The sequence below is a fragment of the Talpa europaea genome, assembly GCF_964194135.1.
Source record: "Talpa europaea genome assembly, chromosome: 1".
Taxonomy (NCBI): domain Eukaryota; kingdom Metazoa; phylum Chordata; class Mammalia; order Eulipotyphla; family Talpidae; genus Talpa; species Talpa europaea.
In genome coordinates, this window is record NC_140073.1 from 135,646,588 (window position 1) to 135,674,398 (window position 27,811).

Consider the following 27,811-nt stretch of genomic DNA (forward strand, 5'->3'; position numbering starts at 1 on the left):
ATCATTATTTCACAGATATGTAACCCTCAAACACTGAACTTGGCAGTGAGCCAAAATCCAATTACAAGGGCATGGTGTTTGAACCAGGCAAGAGGTATAAGGGAAAATACTGAATCTGTGCTAAACAGGGTTCCGATGAGTGTGTGCCCATGTGCCACGGACGATGAAATGCAGTTTGTATTCTGGATGCCTTTCTCTAAACCTGTGATTGTTCCCACTGTCGCAAAGCAACTCCCTTTCTTGCTGGTTATGCCAGGCACCAGGACTCAGAGACTAGCTGCAAAACGATAGTCAAGAGAAAAAGAAGGTTTTCCATCATGTAAAGAAAAAAATTGTGCTTGCCCATTTCTGAAGCCCATGACGACGCTGCAGATTTCAAATTAACAATTCAACCCAACTTGACAGGGAAGAGCCAAGTGCTGAGGCTCTTAAGTTTGGCTCCCAGGAGCGCAGGCACCTCACTTAACCTTAGGAGGCTGGGCTGCTATCCGATGACATGCACTTTCAGGCACACCAGACTCATTGGAGAAGAGACACTAATTTGAATCATCACTGCCATCCCCTCTCCCCTTTGTTCCTGTCTGAACCAATTTCCATACAGTCTCAAAGAAATCATCAGCCCATGCAAAGGGGAAATCCCAGTGGAACAAGAGCTACATTAGCAGCACAAGGGGGGAAATCTAATTTCCAATCCAGTTGCTTTGTTGTTTCAACCTCTAAGGAAGGTTGCTACACATGCACAACATAAATTAAGTTTTAAAACGCCACCATGATTTAAAATTAATAAAAAACTCTCATGGGGAAAAGGTGCTTCTTGGTACAAATCTCCTTACACAATGAAGGTCAACTCCACCAGAGCCTGTGGGTGGTCTGGGTCTTTGAGGTCTCAATCATTTCAGCCAACAAAGTATTTTATAACTGCCTATATTCACTGAAACCAATGTATATGCAACTTAATAGTTTATGATGAGTGAATTCTCAGTCTAAGGCAGTATATATACCAAGACTTCTTAAACTCCCTTGTAGACAGACCTCACTGAGACATATTTTAATGGACCAAATTAAGGATTCCTTTTTTGGCATGACGGGATATGCCAATGCGATTTCCTAGTGCCCTACTTACTGGAATAAAACTCGTGGCAAGACACCAGTGTGACTACATCATTAATTAACCTGAACCACATACCGGAACATTGCTGCTAATAAAACTCCCCTATAAAGAAAACATGTTTTCTCTGCTGAGAATCCTGGAATGTGGGCCCCAGCAGAGCCACTGTCTTAATTAAGGAGACAGTTTGATGGTGTGTGTATCAGGGATCGCTATGAAATTTGGTCATATTTGGCTTGATCGTCAGTAACTTTACTTTTTACATGTATTTTTTGGAAAATGAAAATGACATCCACACATCCATGCTGCCAACAGCCATGTGAATGAAAAGATCACTTTTGTTCAGGTGGGGGATGTTATCTGTTCTGTTCTTAAAAACACACTCTGAGCTCTCAGCCCACGACTCACTGAATCAGAGATATAGAAACCTTCCATTTTCTCTAGAAAACAGGCTGACAGAATCAGGAACAAAATTGTAACTACAGCAGGCAGGTGAAACTGGGGACTTTCCTATCCAATCCATGTGAAATAACATACATTTTTTCCATAAAGTTCTTCTGTAAAAAGCATCTGAAAATGCTAATCAATCCTTATCAGGTAATCTCAAGTCCACCTGTGACACCATCTGAGCAGTAAGGATTAAATCCCCATCCTATTAATGGGAAACCCAACCTAGTAAGGAACATTGGTTTTTCCATAGTTCTGTATCTATCCTATCAATGAAACCAAAACCTGTACCAAAAGTTTTTTGGCTATTGGTAATTAGACTTTTTCTGGTCTAACCCCAAATCACCAGGATCACAAAATATTCTAAAAATTCAACAAAATGTCATCCCTTAACAACCTTAAACAAACAAGGATTCCTTACAAAGGCTCACATTCTTCCAAAATTGGACATACAACACCCAATCCCAAACTTGATCACATGAGCGTTTCAACCACATTTCTCAATGTGACATGTCTTGCTGAGACTGTAGCAAGTAGTCTTGGTTTGAGAAAACTTTTTATTAGGAGATATCTGAGTTTTCTCTGGCTGTTTCATATCTCAGTTGGATCATTGTTAAAAATAAACAGGATTTCAATCATTCCAACACAGCAACATCAAGTATAATCATTGAGATGGAGAGAAATGAAACTAGTATCATTTTTAAAGATCTGAACTAAGAAACCTTACAAATACAGTTTACTACAAATCTAATTTTGTTTACTGGATTAATACCAAATATATGAATACTAGAAAAAAAACAGACTCTTTTAAAGGGGAAATCTGAACCTGCTTTCCAACATATTTCAAAACATTTCCTAATATTAATAAACATAAATATTAATTTGACTAAAACAGATTCAACAACTCTACCTTTCCCCTTAGTGCCTTCAGAATAGTGGTTCTGGCTCCTTTTCAACAACAGTATTATCAATTGCTCATGCCTTCTTTTCAAAATTCAAATTGAAAATGCAGCTAGAAAAAGAACATGGAAAAAAGGAAAAAACAAGAAGAGAAAGAGGGAAAAAGCAGTAATGGAATAAAGATGGAGAATAAGCATCTCATTTCTGTATCAAATTCCTGGATGCCAATAGCATTCATCGGATAAACACACCTCTAACCAAAGGGATCCATCAAAGTCAGATCAGCTTCATAAGCAGCAGATGAGCTCAAGGGCAAACCTGACTCTTTGCCCTATTCCTTATATGGATGCTAAACATTAATTTTAAAGTGTGGTTTTCTCTATAATCATCTGGTAATAACAAATGAAGAAGAAAGACAACCAGTTGGTGAAGAAAATTACTGTGATTCAGCAACGTATGTGGTGGTGGAAGACCATCTTAGTTATAAAACCAAGTAGGGGTCTCCCCGGTGGTGCAAGGGGTTAAGACGCAACCTATGAAGCTGTGTGCAGCCACTGCAGCATGAGTTCGATCCCCGGCCAGGGAGCTGCCCTCTCCTGACTTGCCCGCTGCTCCCTTCAGCAGTGTATTTCACAGTCTGCCTGTTCTGCTCCCCACTCTGTCCCTGGTGAATCCTCTCATCCTCCCCCCATACCTCTGGCCTGTACTTGAGTTCTTGCATGCATAAATAAATAAATCTTTTTAAAAAACAAATAAATAAAACCAAGTAACATTGCATGTTATTGAGATGGGGTGCCCAATCAATCTTAGATGTCAAGATTCATCTACTTTAGGGCTTTTTATAGATCTATAAAATCAAAGGCAATATGTTATCATAGAGAGAACACAGGCCAAAGTCCAGAGGACGTTTACTAGGTCCGTCAATATAATTTAGCTTTGTGATCTCCTCAAGTGACCTCTTTATCAGTCCTTGATTCCTCATGATCAAATCTTGCTTGCTTATAGAAAGCAAACCCTGAGGAAGATGGAATTTACTATTCTGATCCCTAATAGGAGTGCCATATCTCCAAGTACCTCAATTTCAGGCTCTCATAGACAAAGTCCCATGACATAAAGTCACACAATAGATGTCAGGGTAAAGAGGTGTTCTTGTTGAGGATGATTCTCTCTAGAAGTTAACAACACCCTTACTGATAAATCTAGGTAAGGACTCTGAAACTCATATACCTACAATAGGGGGCAAGACTACAGGATTATGACAGTAGAGAGTGATGGGGACTATGGTAAACACTTCCCACAGCCATTTTCCTCTGACCTTCCTCATTGAAGGAAAGACTCAGATGGAGAAAATCATAAATGAGCTAGCCTTCATTAGTCTTCAGCTCAGCTTTTGCCAGTATCACTCAATCTGAATCCCTGCTCACAAGAATAGTTTCAACACAAGAATGGGAAATGTGTGGAGATGGCTCCATGAGATGGCAAGCAGTAGGAGGTAAGAGCTCTGATAAATCTACAAAAGCCTGGAGATCTAGCATCAAGTTTTAAACTTCCCTTGAACTAAGTAGAGTGCTTATCATAATCAGTAGCTGCTCAATTAACACTTCCTACATGAATTTTGAAAAATCTTGATTAGGAATCACTATTAACTCTTATTAGATGCTCTTCTCTGCATCAGACTGGCAATTTGTCCAACAAGTTAATGACCCAGGAGAAAGAACTCTGGTAAGAGAAGCAGATTATACCTGTTGGAACACTTTTGGTCTTTCAGGAGAAGGTACTACATCTTATACTTCTTTTAAATTAATTTAACAATTATTTACTGAGCTTTTACATTATGTCAGAAATTTTGCTGACGACTTCAATGAATCCTAGGATTTAATATCTGTCTACAAGATGCCTGGGGTAGAGAAGGGAGAGGGATAGAAATACATATAATTAAAGATAACATGATACATGTGTAAGTAATAACTAAGGCAAATAAAGTGTTATGGTTGCTGGTTTGTTCTGTGTTCAACTTTATCAGGTATTTACTTAAAGGAATGGCTATTTCTGTAGACTCTCAGTAATAACTCAGGGAAAGATTAAAAGTTCAAGAGATACTACTGAGGCCCAATGATCAAAATAATGTGTCAGGTAATATCACTGAACCTAAATTAAAAAAACAAAAACAAAAACAAGCTCATCTAATATATTTTCCTTTTCAGATATATATCCCAATTAAAAAGCACATATATAACAAACTTTAAAATGAAAAGAAAAACACAAATATTAGCTCCCCCCAAAAAAACCCAAAAACTTAATTTTGTGTGTGTGTGTGTGTGGGACCCTCGCCAGTGGCCGGGGAATGAACTGGCATTACAGAGGCTGCGGGCGGCCTCGCAGCCCAGCGCTCAACTGCTGCGCCACCAGGGGAGACCCAAAAACTTAATAATTTTTAAAACTATTAGGGAATCAAGTAAAAAACTGCCCTGCATTTCCTGGTGACCAAGGCACAAAGATCAACAATGAGTCAAGGCATTCTCATCATCCAGTAAAAAAAAAAAAAGTTCCCCAGGTATCAGTGGATCTGTGCACACCAGATTTAAAGCAAGAGAAGAGGACAAGAAAATGTGGAAGAGAAGAGAGAAGAAAAGGAGAAGAGGTGATGCTATTTTTAAATCTCCCCCTTAAAAAAAACATGAAAACTCCCTCATTAAAAACCATCAAATGTTTTGTTGAGGAGAGGACCAAAGGTTCAGTGCCTGGGTATGTTTTTCTCCTTTGTAGCCTCTTTCTGTTGATGTTTTTCTGGCTTTCTAAGCAAAAAGGAAACCTCACCCATTCCTGTAGACATGCATTTATGACCGCATTCTCCTGGCCAGTAAGCCTCGGTGGCTCCTAGAGGCACTTCTCAAGGGTGGAGTGTCAAGCAATTGGATCTGGTTATGAAGCTGCTGCAGCTCAGGTTGAGCGCTGGTGAGTTCAGCGAGGGCTCCAGGGCAGAGCTAACTCATTAAGGACAAAATGTGCGGGCACATTTGACCTTTGGAAATCCAGCCCTGGTCGGAAGCTTCCAGATTCAAAACAAAAGCTCCAGGGCTGGAAAGAGAGTTGGAGGAAGCACACTGCCAGAGCTGAGCCCATCCCCCACCAGCTCCCCCGTGACTGAGAGGCTCACAAAATCAATAGAGCAGCATTATTAACTCTGCAATATCATAAGAGAGGGCTTCGCTCTCTGTCTTGGTAGAAAGCAAAGACAGGGAGAGGCAGGTTGGCTCCAAGCGAAAGGATGCTTCATTAAAGTCTTAACTCTGGGGAGGCAACTGCCATGTAAGCTCAACTGGCGAACCCGTGTTGAGCCTCCCATAAAAATCTTGCCTTGGGTCCAGGAGTTGTCACAGCTAGATTTAGCAAGGTTTGGATGGCAAAGTGGTCACTTGGTACAGGCTTCCCAAAAACAGTCATGCCAAAGGGCTAACTCAAGGCGAAAGTTTTAAATACGTCAGAAGGTTAACACTCTTGTATCTTCAGTCACGAATTTTAAATCATCCCGTTGTTGCTAATTTTTCAACTCTGTTTTCCTGGGTCACCTACAAGCACCAAAATGAACACTTTCAAGTGTTATCACACTAAGAAAACACAGAGCTACTGCTATACCTCTTAGAAATGAAACCACTGGCCCAATCTCATGTCCCTTCTGAGTTACTAGGACTCCCACTCAGCAGGGTGACTGTCTCCCTCTCAGAGGTCATGTACCCCAATCTAACTGCATCTATCATCGCATTAGTGTCACCCACAAATCTCATTCACACCCAATGTGTTCATCCTTCCCTTCATAGGAAGATATGCTTTTTGGTCTCCCCAGCATTTTTCCACCACCCCCTCACCCCGCCCTCAGGAGTGACAGTAACTGTCATTGCAGGACTGTAAATTGGCAGACTTTAAAGGTAAACAAAGTAAGTCATCAGATACATCTTAATCCCCAAATCTTTCCTTCAATCATTCAGATCAAGCAAAAAGTCTTATCTCTGTAAAGTCCTTGTCTGCAGCTTCTCTGATTCTGGCATTTGATTCTAGTTAGAAGGTTAAGCATCCCCTGTTGCAAATCATACTCACATCAATTCAATCCATTGCTGTTAAAGAAGCATCCCTTTTCCCGGAAAGGGTTTTTTCTCTTCAGCCATGTAACAAGCCAGAATCAGACAAATAGTGCCTGATACATACACTGATATTATTCACATCATTCAACAGAGGACAACGGCAACTCTCCGATCAGATCTGGGGCATAATTTAAGGAACAGAATGTACATCATATCTATATTTTCAAGAACTGCCACCATTCATGGCCATAAACTGCTTTTAGGTGTATGGGGGTAGTTGGGAAACACCATGAAGTGCCGTATCATTAAGGACTTAACTGACACACTTAGTCAAAATCTCTTGCCTGACATGATTTGCTATGTTAACTGGAAAGGTCCAATGCATTTTCCTTACTACCCTCACTTCTTTCCTGTGGAATGAATAATATAAATCTATTAGAAGTTGAGGTTGAAAAATAATATATTTACTTGATGCTAATGCTATGTAACATTTATCTCATATATATGTATATATAAAATATGGAGTATGACAACTTCTTTGCCTAGCTAGCATAAAATTCCAGTAACAAACAAGAAGGGAAGTTATAAACTGGAGAAGGGACTAGTAATAAATAAAGTACAGGTATCTAAAGGTTCTAAGTGTTCTGAACTCCAAATGTTTGTGCCATTTTAGATTCCTTTTGAGCAGTAGTTATAAACTTCTGGGGGAAATATATGAAAACATTTTGGGGCGGTACATAAAAGAGCAGTGAAATGAACAGGACATTTCCTTTGCTATTTCAGTTGTGATTGGGAAAGTCGCTGACAAAATACTCTCCTGGCACCCTGTTCTTTTCCTTATGACCTCCAAACAATACATACTTCCATGTATATTCATCTCTGGGCACGCCTATAGACCCTAAGTTTCATGAGGCCAGGGTCAATGTCTATTTGGGTCACTATCCATCCTCAGCACTATCCATCCTCAGTGTTTGGCATATTTAATGTCCTCAAGAAAGTAATCAAGAAAGGGAAAAACAAAAGGAGGGGGGATTTAAATGAATGAATTAAAAAGACCGAGAAGCAGAAGGTCATCATCAAGATGGCGATGGAAGTCACTCCTGACTTCACTGTCGTCGCACAAGAAGAGCAATTAACAGCGATCCGTCAAGGAAATGCTGCAGACTGAGAATGGGGAAAAAAAAAATCAGGAAGAGAAATAAGCACCAGTACAAAATTACACGCTCTACTTCCTTCTCAATAATCCTAAGGATTTGCTATGAACAAGTGTGAATATTCCAATGTCTTTACCTCTGGTTGATAGATAACTGACTCTGATCAGTAAGGCCCAGCGAACTTCAGGGACTCGAAGTGAGGTTCTGTTCTAATGTAGAGGCCAACAGCAGGCAAGTGGACGGGTGGACGGGTAAGTAAGAAAGCAGTTCCCACAGTCATTGTGTTTGGGAGACACTGAATTCTTCTGTTCTTATCCTTCCATCCACCACTCTTCTCTTAAGTCTACTGGTCTAGAGTCCCCTCATATTCTTTCCATTTTTCCTTGCCCTCAAAATTGGGGTCATTCAAGACTTCCTTGAACAAAATACCCCCTGGGTCAATCCTGTCCCTGGCAGCTCCCAGTCCCGCTCTTGCCAATGTTCTTCAAGTATCAGAGCCTGGACAATGTACCCCGACCCCTGCCTGAGTCGGATCTGAGCCTCCCCCTTGCTTTGCCAGTATCCACCCTCCTCCTCCTCTGGAATTCAGGCAACAGCACCACACGGTACTCCCTCTTCCTCAGACTCCAGTCTTCATCCTGGCTAGAGAACGCCTTTTCCTTGTCCTCTGTGTCCCTGCGGGGCCTTCACTTAATGTCTCCCTTAATATACTGGGAGTAATAGATTCCAAGCTTCCTCTTACTCCCTTCACTTGCCCTGCGCAAGAAGGAAAGTGACTGCTGATCTGGGAAGAAAACTCAGAGGAAAAAGAAAAAAATCCTGGGGCCTCCCTGGTGGCGCAAGGGGTGAAGACACAACCTATGAAGCTATCTGCAGCCATTGCAGCACGAGTTCAATCCCCGGCCAGGGAGCTGCCCACATGGTGCAGCAGACCTCTCCTGTCTTGCCCACTGCTCCCCTCAGCAGTGTATTTTAGTCAATGTGCCTATTCTGCTCCCTACTCTGTCTCTCTTGAATCCTCTCACACACACCCCCACACCTCTGGCCTGTACCCCAGTTCTTGTATGCATAAATAAATAAATCTTTTTAAAAAAATCTTGTAAAGTTGGCTCACCTCTCATCTCCCTGCCATCTCTGGGGGCTCTCCTCTGCCCCCTTCACTGGGGAAGCACATGGGACCAGCAGGCTATGGGGAATCCTGGCCACCTGATGGTGTGTGGACACACACTTTCCCAGGGATGGGTCTGCCCCTAAGCTAGCAGGGAATGAGGATGAGGGAGATATTGGGAACAGGAATAAGGCTGCACTTCCCAGCTGGTCTAAATCCAGCTTTATCAGCGATAACCCTGACATTTAATCTCTATGCGGGTGGTTGCTGTATCTATTTTCTCAAATAGGTTAGGAAGGAGAGAAGTGGGGTTAATTTACTGGCCCCGCTAAAAGAACAGCAATTGTAATATAATTATAGTCAATTGTTAAAAGTCCAAATTATTGATCCTTTCAAGAAGCTGGAATTTTTTTAAATGAACATATAAGACACACATACACAAAGAAACACATACAAGGAAAACATAAGTGGCCCATCATTCTATTACCTGGATTATTTTTTTTAAATGAACATATGTGATGGTCAAAAACATTTAAATGGGGGCATAAAAGGTATAAAAATAAAAATCTCCCTCTGCTCACCCACAGTACCCTTTCCTCCTCCTCCAAACTGTCAACAAGACCTTATATGTCCTTTTATTTGAAATGTTATGCATATTAGCCTTTATAATAGACATTTTTATTCCTTCTTTTTTCCTCATTTACAGCGATAATTGGCTTTTCATTTTAACAGCTGAGAGAGTCCACAGGGGCAAACAGGCTGGGGTAGGGGAGGCCTGGATTCCTTCTCTCACCACCACCCCCCACAAGCCCTGCCCACCCTACCCTTTGCCCTGCAAGGGTTTCATCCTTCCTTTCTAGATACTCCTTCCTACCATGCCCTCTCACCTCCCTCCAAGCAAGGTTCTCAAAATGAACTGGGTTGTCCAATAGCCATGTAAGAGGTCATCACTAGGGAGGCTGGGGGAAGGTACAGAGGACTGTGTGTTATTTTTGCAACTTAGTGTGAACTAACTCAAAATATAATATAAAGTGTTTTTAAAATGAAGTAATAACACATGATGGGAAAACCACAGTGGCAGAGACAGGGGGACAAGGATCTGAAAACATAATGGGCTGAAGGGCAACATCAGACCCTCTGGTGTCTGCTGGCCGTGGCTGTAGCCTCAGCTAGTTTTTGAAAGGTTTTAAAGAGTATGATTTTCTTTAAACCACAAAACAATGTTTTTCAATAGTTACTTGTTAGGAACTTTGAAATGTCACTTGATCCAAAGCATTTTATGGCTTTTTTTTTAAACACTTAAGTGAGTTTCTGTCCTCTTTTAAAAAAATCAAAACTAAACTTTACAAGTACATAAATATTTAATTTTGCAGAGAAAGGTATGGCTTTCCAAATGGGGAGTCCGTCCAATTCATGATCTCAAGCGTGTTATGGCCATACTTCCCCACAAATCACATTGATGGCAAAACCCCAGCTGCACAGTTGAGTGTTTTGTCACATTCCTGACCCAGGAATCAAATTTCTTATGTAGGAGGTTGAGCCAAAGGTATGTCCCAGCAAATCCCCGCAGAAGTAGGTCATGAGACTGACATTCCTGTCCCTCTCCATCGCCATTTCCCCTTGAAAGTCCAGAGCTGGGGCACAGTGGTAGTTGTGAGCACCAAGAACCCCATTTAACTCTATCCAGAGGGAGGGGAGACACTGTTAGAGAAGTGACCCAGGCAAATAGAGCCAGAGAGGTCCTGCCATCCCCCACACTGGGCCACTCCCCAATGTTGTCCCACAGGCAAGTATTCATCTTGAGCAGATGTGGAAAGACAGACAACTCAGCCCCCACAATAAAGACAGGCTTAAATTCTGTGTCCCAGTAGTCAGGTGCAGCTCACAGTGGCTTTTCCAACCACACAGTATTTTCATTTTGTCCACTTTTTTAAAGTGGAGGACTTAAAATTAAAATCATATTTCTGACTTCTCTTGAAAACTGAAAGACCTGGCAACAGATTTTATATCTCTTTATAGCATCATTTGGTTACAGAGTTGATAGCAAATATGGACCTAATGTAGTCTATGTTGCCCAAGTCCCCACCATTCCCCATTGTCTCATACTCTGCCTGCTTCACTCATTGGCATTACCAGGTGGCTCCCAGTGACCATCTCTGTGACTCCTGAACTCTGATTTTTCCTTTACTAATGTCCGCTTTAGGGAGGTTTACTACCTATCTCCCCCGTAGCTCTACTCCTCTCTCTAGATTTTTCAGTGCCCTTAACATATGACACAAAAATGCCTAGGCACTACCAGTGCCCTCTGATGTCCTTCCTTTTGTTCATGACCAGGAGAGCAAAGGAATGTCTCCTTACATCTCACTCTTTGTTCTACCTGAAGTATGCAATTTCTATCTGGCATTTTAGGGACTTATAAAACCATGTCTTTTCCCCAGTTACCCAGCTATATTCATTTCTTAGTTAAGAGCAAGAAATTGCTGTGTTTTCATTTCTGAGATGGGTCTTCATTAACTTTCTGGGGAGGAAATATTAAAAATATGTTAAAATCAACATCCCAATTCAGAGTTGTCCCTGTCTTCCAGGAGGTTCTATCTTCATCTTTGAGATGAGCTCTCCATTTTCTAGTGCTTGTTGCTGTTGGGTTCAGAAGGGTGCCAAGCTAACTTTGAGGAACACTCTTGGCTTCATACCCTAGGCTCACCACATCTGCTCTACTGGATACATCAGAGGTCCAAGAAATAGCCAACCACAATCCTGGCTGATTCCTATGCTCACTACAGCTCAGCAGTACCGTCCACAGAAGAAGATAAGCATCCTGCCATGGTGACCGGCGACAGACACGATCCAGAGAGCCCCTCATGGGCAGAGATCCAAATAGGCCCTTAGATGAGGCGCTGTGAGAATGTAACTTTGGACCCAACACTCTTGCCTCCAAAATTCTTGTCAATATGGCACTGTGAACATTCTCAGGCAGAGTCACGGTGTTTGAGAAACACAGTAGTGGGGTCCTCATGTCAGAAAAATCACCCTCCCTTCTTTTCTGTAGTCACCTCTGACCAAGACGGTCCTGTCTGGGTTATGAGTCTAAGTCCTGCCGAGCACACGGGCTGTTCTGTCACCCCTATTGCCATGTGTCATAAGATGAGGTTCCTAAAGCCAGGCTGAGAAGTCCAGGTAAGTCTAGGTTTTCCTAGCAAGATCAGGTTTTCCTGATCATCTAGCAGCATGTGACAGTGTGCTGTCCATGAGTCATTTTAGCCACACACACACTTCTACTTTCAGAAACAAATTATCCTTAGGGTTCTCACTTCTACATAAAACCCAAACTTCCTTCATCCCTGGGTTTTACCCCACCCCCACGACCCCCACCAACACACGCATATATGCACACAATTCTTTCATGAGTATGGCAAACTATTTTAATTTTTAAAAATTTATCTTAAAAGATTATTAAGTCAAATGTAGTCTGATGTAGTTTGATTATGAAATCAAATTTATCTAAAAAGATTATTAAGTCTTTATGCATAAGTTTCAACATACTATATATAATAGACTTCACTTTTCCAAAATTTATGTAAAAGCACGCATACACACACACACAGAGAGATTAAAAGTTATATTGTCCCATCTTTAGATAATAGCCAGAAAAATTTCTAACTGCCATAACTAAGGTACAAGTAACAGTCCCTTTTCAGTACATATCTGTTCAGAAAACGGAATAGAAATCACAAGGAAGAAAACCAACAAGAAGGAGAAGTTCAAGGCTTGAAACAAAAGCCCCCCTACCACAGAATAGAAAACAATAACAGCATGTGACAGGTTACAAAGCACATTCACATCCATATATTATTTGATTATAACAGTCCCGTTATTACAATCCCCACATTGCAGATGGGAAAACACAGTTTAGTAATTTTCCCAGTTTATACTTAGAAAGTCAGGATGACATTCCAGCTTTCCTAACTCCAAATCCCTTGCATTTTTGGTCATACCAATATTTCTTAAATTTCATTTTCATTCTATATGCATTTTTACCAAGTCTGCACAATCATTTTACCAAGTCTGCACAATCATTTTCCTATTATTTTCATTTTTTAATTGTTTCACAAAGGCATTTTTATTAAGGCTGCACACATTTTGAAGTACTTTTCCTTCAACTACATAAATAAAAGACCCATAAATTAAAAAAAAACAAAACAAACGAATATTAGCTGAATGTCGAAAGTTCTGAGTCTGAGATGAAGGTGGGGGGCTGGAGAGGAAAGAAGATGGAAGAAGGGAGGGAGGGAGAGAGGGATGATGAGAAGGAGCAAAGATCATCAAGCTTTAGAAAGGAGTTAAAGAACATACTCCCACAAAATTGAGTCTTCTCTTTGAGTTATTCAGAAGGACTGATGAGAAAACTGGAAAGGAGATAACACTGCCTGCAGAGGTGACTGGCTGGCATCTAAGGCCGTGTCCCTGAAGCCTGGAGCATGCAGCTGCCCCTGAGCTGCCAGTGCTTCAGCCCCGCTGGCCTAGGCGCTGTGCTGATATGCATTAAAATACTGAAAAGTGGCTCCTGATTCTTGAAAGTCCAATACTGACTTGGAATTAAACAATGATCTCTAAAGCTCAGGCAGGATATCTGCAAATTGAGGGGGAGGTGGACAGACTGCAATGAGATATCCACTATGCTCAGAGTCTAATAACTGCAAAATCTGAGCCTCTATGAATAGAGAGCATGAGAGAGAGACGGATGAAAAAGCAGCCAGGTGCATCTTGGGTAGGAGGACAAATGGCTTGATTCTGCTTCTCCTGCTCAGGAAAAATGTCTGCCTGAGGATGGCGTATGCCTGCATAATGTCTGGCTTGCTTTCCTTTCTTTCTAGAAATATTTTTTTAGAAATATTTTAATAATTGCTAGTTCACTGATATTAAAAATAATTAATATATATGTTAACAAGATAATGGCCTCCAGTCTTTATTCAGCATTCAGAAGTTTTTAAAAAGAAAAATTGGAAATTGGCAAAAAGAAGGAGGAGCACCCAACATCAAGTAATTCAAAGGAGTAGCTTTTATTTATTAACAGGAAAAGAACAACCCTAAAACGGCCATCTAGTTAAGCTGAGTGATATCCTCAGTAACAGAAAAGAGTCCATAGAAAAGAGGACTATTTTTTTTTTTTTTGGAAACACCCTAAAGTAGAATAGCACCCTGAAAACTTTTGAAAATGAAGACCAGGGCCTTGCTGGCAGTAACTGAGCATCAAGGGAAGAGAGGAAACAAATTTCTCCGGAAAGCACTTTATTATCATGCCCTGGAGTTCGTCACACAAATGCATCACTTCCTCAGCGAAACAAGTCATACAAAATCTACTTCCATAAAAAATAAGCAGTAAAAACAGTTAATGGGATTTTGTACAATATGATTCCATGTCAGACTCAGAAACTTCAGAACTTGTTACATGTTTCCTTCCACCAAAAGGAGTTTTTCCTACCCCTGACCAGTTGGTCCTGGGGGTGACAAAGGAAACCTAACTGTGACAATAGCTGTCCTTTGTTAAGCAGCGCTGTCTGAGCAAAACAAACTTTTTGTCATTGTCCCACTTTGCGCCCACTTAGACCAAGAAGAAGCTGCCTGATCAGGAAACTCAGTCAGTTTCCAAATTGGAAAATGTTGCAAATACCAATAAGGAATGAACATGCTCTGGAGCAACTGCTCAGTCCAGGCGGGAGAGGGGCAAACCAGATGGTCTTTTCCATCCCAGATTTCTATGATCTACAACAGAACCTGGATGACTAGGAGAAATTGAGATGCAATTTGGAAGCTGCTTTATAAAATAGAATCCCAAACAAAGACATTCAACAAGGCAGAAAAATCCAAAAAGAAATGCAAACGGATTCTGGGTGAGAGTAGTAAGCACACCAGCTTGAGACTGAAGGGGAAATAGAAGCTACCCCAACTTGCAGCATTTGGAGGGGAAGGTGCCAGAGGGAGCTGCCATAAGGGGGGGGTCACAAACCCAAATGCATGTTCGCCAGGCTGGAGGTAGGAAAAGAAGGAAGACAGAAAGAGTAGGGACAGAGTTAACTGGGAGTGCAGGATCTCCTAAAAGCACTAAGAGTAAAAAGAAATGTTCAGCCTAGGAGCTCTGACAACTGCCTCCCATCCCACGGCATCTGAGGAAACTGAGGACAGAGAAGTCATATCATGAGATAATAAGCACATAATGTGAGTGTATGTAGCCGAGCTGAAGTGCTAAGACCAAGTTACACACTGAGATGATATTAAATAGAAAAATTAAATAACATTAAGGCAAAATCCTCTGCAGGCCTCTGGAGCAGGTATACTACATTCACATGGTTTATTCTGTCAAAGAGCAAATTAAATTATCATCTATTTCAACAGAGAGCTACTGAGCACTGGGCGAAGATGCTTGTAGCAAGGAGGTACTTAAAGAAAACCACCCAAATCTTCAGTTAAGTATTCAAATCTTCATAAAAACAGTTGATAAATCCAGGGTTAAATATGCCACAGTGGCCCTCAGCAAGCCACTGTGAATAGAGCTGGTAAATAAAGCTGGTGATTCCCATTTTTCATACGGAAAAAGAAAGATATTTAGAAACCTCACAGCTTGTTTTCTAAAGGGCATTTTTAATTTTTACAAATTAATTATTTTTTTTTTTACATCTTTGTTAATTTGTCCCCTCAGATGTAGTTCCCACAGCCCCACCACCAAGAGCCTCCACTACAGTCCCGTGTGCTCTTCCCCTGCCCTATCTTGACCCCTCTCCCTCCGCCTCCCCTGCTGTATGTCTCAGCTCCACCATCAGCTTGCCAGTTTTGTTGAAAAGGCATTTTTTTAAGTTACAAGGTCAAAGTTGCTTTTCAGGTACTCTTCACAGAGCAGAGTAAGAAAGATCCTTTCCATTCCTGGTATTGGTTAATGTTTATTTTTTTTAAATCCGATAAACTTAAGCCTTTCTTTTTTACACTGAAATTCCAGGGGGGTGGGGGGCGGGAGGTATCATTGAGATAATATGATGTGGTGTGAGATCTTCCCAGGAAACCCATGAAGTAGGAAGAAGGATGAGCACACCCCGCCTGGGCTCCAGTGGACTCAGATGGACAGAGACCTGGAACATTCTTTGGCTTGGCCCCCTCCTGCCAGCCAGTGGGATTCCCCTTCCTGGTTTCTATGTATGTAAGAAAACACTCACTCCTCAGAAGGAGGGAATGCAATGTGCACCCAGGGCTGGCATCTCTGAAATAAATCTCTCCATAGGTACCGAGCTAAACCGTCAATATGAGGAAATAATCTGAGTTTTATAGCAGCATATGCATGATTTTCCCCCTCCCTCATAAAACTCCCAACATGAACAACCACATCAAATTATTGCTTTTCAGAGGCCAATTCAAAAATGCCCTACTTTATCACAGAAAGAATATTCCTGTGTATGTGAGCGCTTCCATTATGTCTTATTTGAAGGGGGAAAATGAAATAAAAATCCTATCCAAGATATTTATAGATCTCATAAAACCTGATTCACTCTCATAAGCTGCTGTAAGCTCAGTCATCAGGTAAGGCAGAAGTGGCAGGTGTAGTAACCAGCACTGTATTAGGTTATATATGCCTAATTCTGGCTCTTAAAAAAAAATAAATAACCACATGCTAGAAAAACTTAGCATAAGTCAGTCTATAAGTAAGACTGGAAAGAAAGGGGAAGTGGGTTGACATTTGCATCAGCAGGCCAAGTAAATTCCCTGGATGTCAAACTAGACCCTGTTCTTGGGGGGAAGAGCCACACCAGTCTTTTCCCAGTTCTAAGCACAAGTGACATCGTGAGTGCTTCTCCTGTGGGCTAGAGAAAAGAATAGCATATCCCTTGCACTGTCGTCCACCATTCACTCTCCCTTAGATGTCCCGTGATCTCTGGGATCTTAGCAAGAACAGTGTTATTACTATTTAGAAAAAAAGCATTGTGCCACTCTGCACTGTTACTGATGGGAGGATGGATGGTTGAAGTGAAGAAGGAAAGAACATTTGTTAAGTGGATGCCATGTGCCAGACCTTGGGCCAGAGAGCCAATATGCTTGCCCTTACATAGGCATTATTAACTCCATTCCACAGACGATGGAATGAGACTCGAGACATTAAGTGACTTTTTCAAGGTTCCAGCTCTGCCTGATTTCAAAGTCTCCATGTCATTTGTCTAAACAAATTAAACAAATCACACAAAACACTTAAGGAGATGTAGCAAAATCCAGTCCTTTTACAGATGAGAAACCAAGGCCCAGAAAGCAGACAGACCAGGAAGCAGTTCAATTCCATATGTGACCACTGCTTGCCAGGCACCACCTTTGGCTTCTGCGCTGGTTGTCTGTCTCCTGCCTAACTAGGACTCAGTAAATGGAAAAATGCAGAGCTCTGAGCAGACTGCTGGTTGTGGATCCTGGCTCACCCACTTGCAAAGTATGTGACCTTCGGCGGGCCGTATGCTATCTCTAACCTCAACATCCCCATCTGTAAAATGGGGGTAAGCACAATATATATCTGCAGGGCTGTTGTGAGGATTAAATGAAATGCTGCCTATAAGGTACTCATATGAGATCACCTGGAGAAAGTATTTGGAAAAAAGGCGGCTCTCATGCCAGTGAGAACAACCACATGGAAAGAGGAAGAGGAGAGTGTGTTCTACCCCTGGTAGGATGACCTGTTGATCCTCCTCTGCCTTCATTTTCTCACCTTGGAATGAAAATTCTCGAATATCTGCTTGTACCCCAGTTACAGAGAGAACGTGCCAGTGACAAAAGATTGTGAGCAAAACACCCTGAGCCTGAACAAACGCTCAATACAGATGTTGGCAAAATCCTCCCAAGCCAACACGAAAATCCCCATCATGGAAGCTCATCTCTTGGTTCACATCCCAGAAAGCAAGAAATCTGACAGAAAGAGCCACAGGTGAGGGCTGAACAATCTTGGAGTGAGCGACTCAGCTAACCTTACACAGCATCTCCAGTCGCTCCTGGGAGAATCAGCTGTCCCAGAGGCCTCCTCCCAGAAGACACCCTTTGCCACCAGGGGCAGGAACTGTGCTATGAACAGGACCTGTGGTGGCCCTATGAACAAACACTAAAAGCTCAAAAGGACCGAGTAGGGAGAATCTATTTTCACCTCTTTGTATGCTGAGCAAATCTGCCGCCTCTCCAAAAATAAAGGCCAACACTATCCCCTCGCCATTGAATTCCTGCCACTGGGTTCTGGAAGGTGAGTGCCAGCGTAGGGCAGGGCAGGCGCACTCCTGGCAGAGCGACTGCGCCACGGCTAATTGCCGTTTTCACAGCTGGGTTGAGCTTTCCAAAAGGTACCCTTCAACCCCAAGCTCTGCGCGCCTCTCATGATGTTCTCTCTTGCCAACCAGGCCCCCATCAAAGACAGTTTATAGATGAAAGGATGTAGCTACAGCACATACATTTTTGCAAACATCACAGTTTGAAAAGGAGGCCTTTCTAAGGCTTCTTTGTGAAGATCACCACATGCCCAGGGTCATTACCACAAGAGCTAAGTCTTCTATGGATGGGAAGGCGGCCCTCTTCCCAGAATGTCCTCAGTGGCAATTCTTGCACAGTTTATTTTTGCTCCTCTTACTAGAAACATGGGTCCTTTGAAATTCTTTATAAACAGAATCTACTTCCAAATAGTAAGGTCAGTAAGAAATATGAAGAGCTGCTACCTAATGCCCCTCTGGCATTGATGGACAGATGTGCATGGCAGCACCCCTCCTTTCAAGACTGCAGAGCAGGCTAAGAGAAGTGGAAAATCATGGTCGAGGGCCTGCCGAGACGGAATTATTTGAAGCATGGCATGGCTGGAGCTTCATGCCACAAGGCAGCAGAAACAGAATGTGACCAGGTTAAGTAAACTTCTAGTGGGTCAGGGAAAACATGAGCCACATGGGACTGTGTTGGGTACTTCAGGGTGAAGGGAAGCAAAGCAAGAAGGCTGAAACAACAGCTGGGCAGTCTATGAACCACAGAGCTAGATGAAATACATCCACCAGCACCATCCCGCTTCCTGGAAACTGTTCCGCTTAGAGTCCAAGTGATACAGAAATGAAATATTTCCATAAGGTGTAGGCACTGGCCCCTCTGCTACACCTGATATTGACCCTCTATAGATGAAAAAAAGCCTTGGCTGCACATTGGAATCACCTGGAAGACTGAAAAACACTGAGGCCTGGGTTCCACCCAAAGGTATACAGATTTATTTGGTCTGGGGTGCAGGCACAGTTGACTACCACTGCTACAGAGGTAGTCAAATCTTACGTCATACCATAGTCCCCAAATATCTGTTACAGGCCTACCATGAGACTGAAGAGTTATACAGTTATATAATTTATTATCAAAATTGTAACTAAGGCATACAACCTAACTGGGAAAATTAGACAATGGAGGGGGAAAAAGCTATATGATAACAAAAATGAAAAACATGAGGAGGAAGTGAAAAGAGTGGAGAAATAATAGCAATTACTGTTGGCTGAGAAACAGAAAGGGAGTTTCCTGGAAGATGTGACAATGATCTGAAAGTTAAAGGATGGGTAGAATTTGGACAAAAAGAACTGGAAGTCGAGAGCAAGGAAGAAGCAAAAGGCTGAAGTTAAATGACAAGACTAAAGACAGAAATAGGAAAAGCAGTCTCAGTCCACCTGGGTATTTACTACTCACGAAAGGAGAGAAAAGCTGACCATTACCTTGGAGCACCTTGACTCTTACAAGTCTAGCCTCATCCATGTGTGACAGAGAGCCACTGACATTGGAAAACATGGTGACAGATATAGAAACTCAATTTGAGGGAGGTATTAGGGGAACCTAGCCCAGGGAGATGGCAGAGGCAGCAGAAAGTTGAAGGCCATGCAAAAGTATTGCATGAGCCAATCAATAATCTTTGTCAATTGATTAGATTCAAGGGAAAGGGAGGGGTCAAAGACTAGTGAAACTTTAAAACAGATCACTGGAATAAAGGTCTTATCAATAAAGACATAGGTAAGCCAGAAAAAGGAGGAGAGAAGTGAAAGAGTTCAAGCTTTGGGACATTCAGCTCAGGAGATTCTGGCATGATCCAAAAACTTTTCACTGTCTGTCTCAGTTCTATTTCAAAAACGAGAGCCTGGAATTCAGGAGAATATCTGGAGTTGGAGACATAGATTCACGTTTTAAGGAAATAAAGAAGTCACCACTTGGGAAGGAAATTTCAGATCACAAGAGGTGCAACCAAGCTGGGAGACAAGTTCCAAAAGAGAATTTTCACCATCAGAGCTAAAAGGTCCTGGGCAAAGGAGAGAGGAGCACAGGCATTTTCTTTCTTCACTGAGATATGAAAATTCAGCTTCCTTCATCCTTCTACCCCAATGGGATGTTCTTAAAATCTCACAGAGGCCGACCATCTTACCAACAGCTAATCACGATATGCGGTATTTTTTATTCAAAATTGTAAAATATAACAACCTCACTCCCCATCCAACTCCCTCAAGAATTTAAGAACATTTCAAAAAAAGATTTTCCTGAATTGGCTGTTACAGAATCTCTTTACTGGCAAGGTGTCAGAGACAACTCCCTTTCACACCTGATGCTTCCTACATCAAACTCCAGCTCCATCATCCACCCAACTCCTGACCACATACTTCCCCATGCCACCGCCTTCTCCCATTCCATCTGTTAGCATTTAAGTGACAGTACTTTTTTTTTTTTTTTTTTATGAGACCAGAGCCACTGTTGGGGGGGCTTTTGTTTTGTTTCCAAGACAGTATACATTTTCCAAGGGACTGCACAAAATCTTCTCCAAGATATTCTAGAGCTGGGTATAAGGCCCAGACAATTCCAAAAGTCCACCTTCTAGTACTGTTCAAAATAAAAAGGGGATTTTTCTTGCTTCCCTTTAAAGGGAGAGAGGAAGAAAGAGAGGAGGAAATGAGAAATGACCTAAAGTATATTCAGAATAGGCAGATGGAAAATAACAAACTGCAGGGGCTCTACACTTGGTACCCACAATGACCATGTGACCTCAGAGGGCCCAGTGCCCCATCTGGCTTTCACAGTCACTTGGTCCAATCCCAGTGTTTCAGAGTTGAGAAAACCAAGACCCTTTCAAGATCTGAAATTCTAAGGATCTGTGCGCTACACTGGTTACCAGTGCTGGACTTGACTTTCAATCTGACCATCAGGAAATGTCAATAAGCCCATATTCAGAAATAGACATTGCATATGGCTCTACGTTAATTATTTTTAATTATCCCTAATCATTTCCGAATGACACAGACATGAATGCTGTTTCCTGGCATTACTGACATGTGTAGTCACAGTGTACCCTCATCTGCCCTAAAAGTGCCGCCAGCCCCTGACAAGGCTTTGGCTGGAAGCACAACAGAACTTAGAAAATCTCAAGCATGTTCTATAAACATGGATGTAAAAAAGGGGGTAGATACAGACAGATACAGGTCAGTGTTCCAGGACACTAAATCTCATTGACAATTGTGTTCTGGTCCTGCATTACTTTATTTTGAGGACACCTACTCTCTCCTGTTGGAGACAAGTTCACAGAGGGCAGACTATTGACCAGTTCAACTGTGCATCCCCCAAACAGTTTTTTGCATATAACCTTAATTAAGGAATGATGTATTTACTCTGAAATAGTGTCCATATCTTAACATAAACAAATAAAAGCCTGCCTGGTCTGACTGGTTCATCCCCCAGCTCAATCAGGGGTGGTGCCACTATGAAATCAGAAGTTGCTCACACACCATGAGCAGACAGACACCAAACCCATGTCTCAAGGCTGCTGCACACCCTAAGCTGTAACATGGATACATCATGCCTGGAGTGGAGTGGGTGCTGGAAACTACTGTCATAGGGAACACAACGGACACAGGACACTTAGAAGGACCAAGTTCTCAGAGTCATACAAAAATATCAAGTGAGGATAACAACCAGGATTCACAGCAGCAGAAATAATTCTCCAAATCAGTGACAGAAAATAAAAGCGGAGTAGGCAGAAGAACAAGATCACAGCCAATTTTAGGCAAGAGCATGTCCTGGAGTAAGGAACTCTTCAACTAAATTGAATGAGGATGGTCTCTCATGTGGACTCTAAGATAAGCACACACTGTTATTTCGGCTGGTGTGTTTCTGATCTTATTGATGGGACTCGCAACAATTGTGATTAGAAAACTTGTTCCACCAACTTTAGTACCACTAGTAGTTGTAGAGCTTCCTCATCACTGTGCTTGGTAAGATTTGGCAATTTGGGTTAAAATGTTTCCAGTAGTTTCTGTGAAGCAAACGTACTTGGAAAGTTGACTTGGGAGAAAAAAAGAGGAGGAGAGGATTTATTTGTAGAGAGATTAAATCTCAGCCCCTATTCTTCTGGCACCACTCAGGTTAAATTGGGGAGCTGTCCTAAACTTTCAGCAAGTCCCAATCTCAACAGAAGCTAACTGATATATCAGAGGGAACAGAATCACCAAGGCATTCCCTGTAGACACCAGTCCTGGGGTTCCACAAAGGTGATAAAATCCCCTTTGCAAGCTACCACATACTGCAGAGATAGGGGGTGCCTACCAACCCATCTGGTCAGAGCAGTTTTCCTAACAACATGAGCCAGTTGGGACTCAACCTGTATTCCTCTTTCCCCAATAAGCACAAAGTGATTAATGAAGACTGAAATGCCTCCTTGTACTCAAAAAGTTAAAATACAAGAATTCTCAGAAGGAAGAAGAATCTGAGGATTTAGACGACAATGGCTACTAAAAATCACATTAGGACCCTACCTAAACTACTCCCCTGAAAGTGGCAAGGCAAATAGTCCCCACTGGCATTAGATTTCGGATGGACTGGGAGAGAGGGAGAGCCCAGCCACATTTGGAGGTCCCTGACACCCATACACAAATCATTTCAGGGGGAGGCTGTCACAGTGCATCTTCAATGTTGCCCTTTAAATGGATTGGACCCCAACATCACATTCTTCCCAGGGTAGGGAGTGGGGGGGGGGGGGCTGTGGGAGTTTCAGGGAGAACAAAGAAGTTACCATCTCCTTCACACACCCCCCCCCCCAAGGACAGATGTAGTAAAACTCTGCATCGTAACATGCATTCACTTTAAAATACCAAACTGCAAACAGGTAGACGGAATGATCATGTTTGAGAGCTCCCAAATCTACACAAAGATATATCTATTTAAAAGAACATGTAAATGAATGGCATGAACCTCTTTTTTAAAAAAAGGCTTAAGTGTGTGATTGATTGCATTCACATGTGCTTTCATTTGCAAAGCTATCTATTTATCTAGTGATTGCATCCTTATAAAGAAAATCTGGATAACAGGGCAGTTCTAGTTATTTTTTCTCATCAATAAGTCACTGTTTCAAATAAAAAAATAGATTTATGGTAACTGACGAGCACACAAATCACATACCAAAAAAAAAAAAAAAAAAAGGCAGCTGTTTTATCCTTTCAATGTGGTTAAGCAAGGCTCCTTTGTGTCTACAAATTTCCCTGGGTGGTGCTGTTGCCAAGAAATTCTAATTCATGACAAGGTTTTCTGCAAATCGGGGACAGAGGCAAACCTGCAGATGCAGGGACCCTACAGTTTGCTTTGTCTTTCTGGCTGAGACAGCACCTGGCTGCCCAGCCCTCCAGAAGGCAGTGCAAGAGGAGATCACTATACAGACAGAGGCGATGCAGCTCACAGACCAAATCCCATTCCTTGCACCATGAGGCAGTTCTTGGAAGGCAACCATTTCTGTCGGTTGTCCCCTGGAGATGCCTCATACCAAAGGCCCTTGTAAGAAGTGTTTCAGGGTGCCTGAAACCAAGATGAAATTGCAGCTTTATGGGGATACTTTAGTTCTTACAGTAGCCAAGTATGCCATTAGTTTAAAACAATGGGGGAATAGAAGGGGGAGGAGGGAGGAATGTTCTATGATTTATTTATTTGTTTCCAGTAGCAGTGGAAAATTTTCTCTGTGCAAAAAGGGAGGCCTGAAACTGACCCCATCTGCCAATTATGAATCAGCATTAACAACAAGCATAATTCCATAAGCATTTTCAAGTAAACATACCATGTTCCTCAATGGCATGAAGCAAAGCTAAGTGCAAATAAGACTTAGAATTTCATTACTTGACTTGCAATCATGAAATAGCACACTAGGTATAAAGAATATGTCCAAATCCCAAAAGGCTTCTAGCTTCCTGAAGAAAAATAGCCAAAAATGTTGCATCGAAGGCTTTATATTTTCCAAATCACCAGTGGGTCCAGAAAAGTCATGATTTCTATTGGCAACAAGACTCATGAATGGGTCTCTCTTTATCCATCAAGTGGTACCCTTCTGTCCTACCTTTGACTTTTTCCTACTTTTGCTCAGACAGCTCTTGGAATATTTCCTGCAAGTTTCCAAAGAGCTTAAGGCTGGTAGCCGTAAGAGTTGTGCGTCAGCTGAATTCCATAAAATAATAGACCACATAAGCACAGTGTAATTTACAGTTATATGACAGGCAGAGATGATGTTACTTGGGCCAAGTGCTTAAGTATGCAGTCAGAGCCCAGGAATGGAAAGCTGTTAATGTAGGATGTCCATCTGGATTTTAAAATTACACCGGCAATGATTTTCAGATTTGGAGCTGTATGTGGCTAAGACCTCATTGCCTGAAAATCCAATGTCAAAATGATGACCCCCATGGCAGGAGGACCATCGCAGGCTCACTGACTATTAAGCAGGACAATTATCTCAGACAGTAAGTTTAAAATAAAATCCCAAATTGTCCATCTTCAATTTTCAAATGCACAGATGTTCTTGGGTTTATCATCTAAGCCACTCTTTCTCTACAAATCAAATCAGATCATTGGAATCTCTGTATTTCACTCATCTCAAGCCCAGGTACACTGTTCGCTTTCAGAAGAACATCTAATAACTGCTCCTCATTTGACCTCTAAAATCTGATTACTCCAGAGCATCAGAAAACTTCCATCTGCCTGGGGTTCTTTGTAACAACCTTCTTGAACCATTTTATGCAAAGGAGTCTCAGAATTTCACCATCTGATGGTTGATTTAGAACCAACAGTTGCATATAACCACCCCCCCCACACACACACACCCCCATACTTAGAAAACTGTGAGGAATTGCCAGGGGGGGGGGGAGAAAAGGAGGAAGTTAGAGATAGGAGTTGGAGGTTTTGTCATCATATTAACTTACGGTCACAGTCACCTTTATATAGAGCAGTTATGACTGCAGGATCCAAAGCAGACCACTCCTTAGAGTGAAATCTTACTTAAGAGTGTTCCCCCATAAGTTATGTTTCACTATGGATTATGAGCAGGTCTCAGAAATAGGTTGGTTAAGAGTTTTAAGGTGAGGATGGCTGGCAGTTGGCGGGTTAAGGCAAGAAATAAGAGGGGGGGGGGGAAGGCTTGAAAATTCCTTTGCCTGCATGTAGACACTAAGCTTGTAGAGGGTGAGGAGGAGAAGGGAGGAGGGATGGAGAAGACAAGGCTCCTGAGGAAACAATAGATCTGCTACATCCCCTAATTATCAGGCCAATGATGTTTCTTTTCAGAACTAGACTTTCTCCTGGATGGTCTAACCAGATCTAGAAAAGCAGGTTTCCCCTGGAGAGGCCTTCTCCAAAAGCAGGCTTTACTACTGTGAAAACTTGAACCAAAACAAAGTTGTGTGATTCATCAGGAGGGAACGTTGTAACAAATAAAGCCAACTTTCTTTCCTCCAACACTGCTTAACAGTTAGTCACAAACAAGGGCTGCCTTGGGCAGGCTGACTAAATCAACAGATTCCCTTCCCTAACCTGTCTAGACAGTTGTTAATACGCAACTAATTCGACACCAGTGGGCTGACAGTGTGAAGAGAACGCTATTTCTGAAAATGAAATTCTGGCAACATTTTGGCTTAATTAGCATGCAAAAATAAGAGAAGAAATGATCTAGTGAGACCCTCATGAGACATTTCTGTTAGGCATGGGGGAAAGGGTGCCCTGAAGAAGTGCCTTATACTAAAAACATATGAACTGCGTGTGCATTTAGACAAAGTCAAGCATATCTGCCAGCTTCCTTGAGCAGGAGTGCATGCATGGACACAAGGACAGCAGAGGCGGATACTTGGCGGAAAAGTCGCAGCCTCTAATCAGGAGAGAAGAGCAACTATTAACAACAATGGCACAGGAGACGGGCTTTGCCACTGGGATCCTTATACCAAAAGCCAAACCTCCACTGTCTAAAGCAGCAACTGTTACATCCCAGCTTCAAGCTGGCAAATTCTGTTTTGGATCCTGGCAGAGGAAATTCAGCCCTTCATTAGCCTTAACAAGCTGCTGTCACAGTGCGGAGAAGTTACATGGGCAGCCACACACCAAGCCTCTGGAAGCCCTCCCCAAGGGCAAGTGGATTTCTCTAAGAGGGCTGTGTAAGTTCACACTTCTGAAGTGCAAATCCCCACTGTCATCTTGGACTTTCCATGGTGCATACTGTAGAATTTTTAAAGAATACCCATGCTCTCTCACCACCCACCCACCATCTTTCCTGCAGAATGCCCCTCAGCAGCTCCCAATCCTTGCTAAGGAAGGGAAAAAAAAAAAAAAACCAAAAAACACCCAAAAGCAGTTTCCGCAGCAGATCCAGCACTTTCCACTGACCAGCACTTTCTTTATTCCACTTCACAAAGCCCGTGAACTTGTCACCAGCCTCACTTCGCCCTCACTGGGACGCTTAGCCAACTTGGCATCAGCGCCTTTCAGCATCCTAGCAGTTTCTTAACTAGTCCTCTAAGACAAAATCAGAGGCATGGAAGCACACGCCAGGCTTTGTCACGCTTTGTCAGAGGTTGTGCAGTCTAACTGGAGAGAGACCTCAAACAAAAAAAAAAAAAAGAGAGAGAGAGAGAAACAAGGGCACTGGTAGAGGGTGTTTTCTTTCTGGAGACACTGCCCTGGGGAAACCTACAATGCAGGATCAGCGATAGAGTTACATGGATACAGAGTGCCCCTGGGGTCCTCTCCCTTCTACCCACCTTCTAATCTCAAAATCAAGTTCCTATTCTTTATTGACACTCGCTAATTACTAGGAAAACACTCTGCTTTGCTTCTGCTCCCCCCACCCCACCACCACCAACCACCATCTGACGGTCGTCAGCACCAGTTGAAAGAGATGAACCTGATTTAAGGTACCAAGTAAGTGGAGCTCGCGCATGGAGGGACGCGGTCCTCTTGTCAGCAATAGCTCGAAAAGCCCCCACACTACCTTCCCACCCGGCTCCTCCGAACCCCAGAAGTTGGACAGGTCTCTGCTGGGGCACAGGGAGCCCCGGACAACGTGTGCACCAGGATGTGTGTTGGTGACTGAATTGCAAGGCAGCTCGGACCGGGGCTGCTCAGCTCAGCACACTACGGGGCCAGGGGTGGGTGGGTGGAGAAGAGGTAAGCGCAGATGACTGTTTCCGAAAAACATTTTAAATAACACACAAAGAAGGGAGGAGGAAAAAAATAAAATACCCCCCAAAAAATTCAACCCCAAGCCCACACCAACGCAGCCCCTGCGTCTCGGCCGCCACCACACGATTTACACAAGTAATTTAAATCATTCACCTGCTGCCAGGTCTCCTCCAGGGATGGCAAAGCTGAGAAGTAGCCGGTGTCGTGGACAAGTTGTAGCTCCTGGAATATACTATAACTAGCCAACACGTCCATGCTGCTGCTGCCGGGCAAAGCGGGAGGAGAAACCCTCCCCCGAGCACAGTTGGGTCTGTTTGTTTGTCAGTCTGTCTGGCTCACCCCCCAGGAAGGCAGACATCCAGTGGCCCTTTTGTTTTGTTTTGTTTCAGTCAACTAAAAAGGAAAAAAAAAATCAATGCGGGAGCGAGGGCGAGAGGAGGTGAGGAGCGAGGAGCGGGTGCGTGGGGTGGATGGAGAGAGGCATCCGGCGTGGACAGTGCAGGCGGCTGCCAGGAGAGGGGACTTCTCCGCGGGAGCAACA

General features: G+C 42.7%; 1 protein-coding gene across 1 annotated transcript in view; it reads right to left on the reverse strand.

Annotated features, from left to right (window-relative positions):
- Window positions 1-27,525, reverse strand: part of KLF7 (KLF transcription factor 7) — a gene marked incomplete at both ends in the record, with an annotated part of 80,988 nt that extends 53,463 nt beyond the window's left edge. The window contains one exon of the mRNA XM_084238442.1: window positions 27,424-27,525. Within this exon, the coding sequence (XP_084094568.1) occupies window positions 27,424-27,525 (102 nt within the window). The remainder of the gene's footprint in view (window positions 1-27,423) is intronic.
- Window positions 27,526-27,811: the final 286 nt, after the last annotated feature.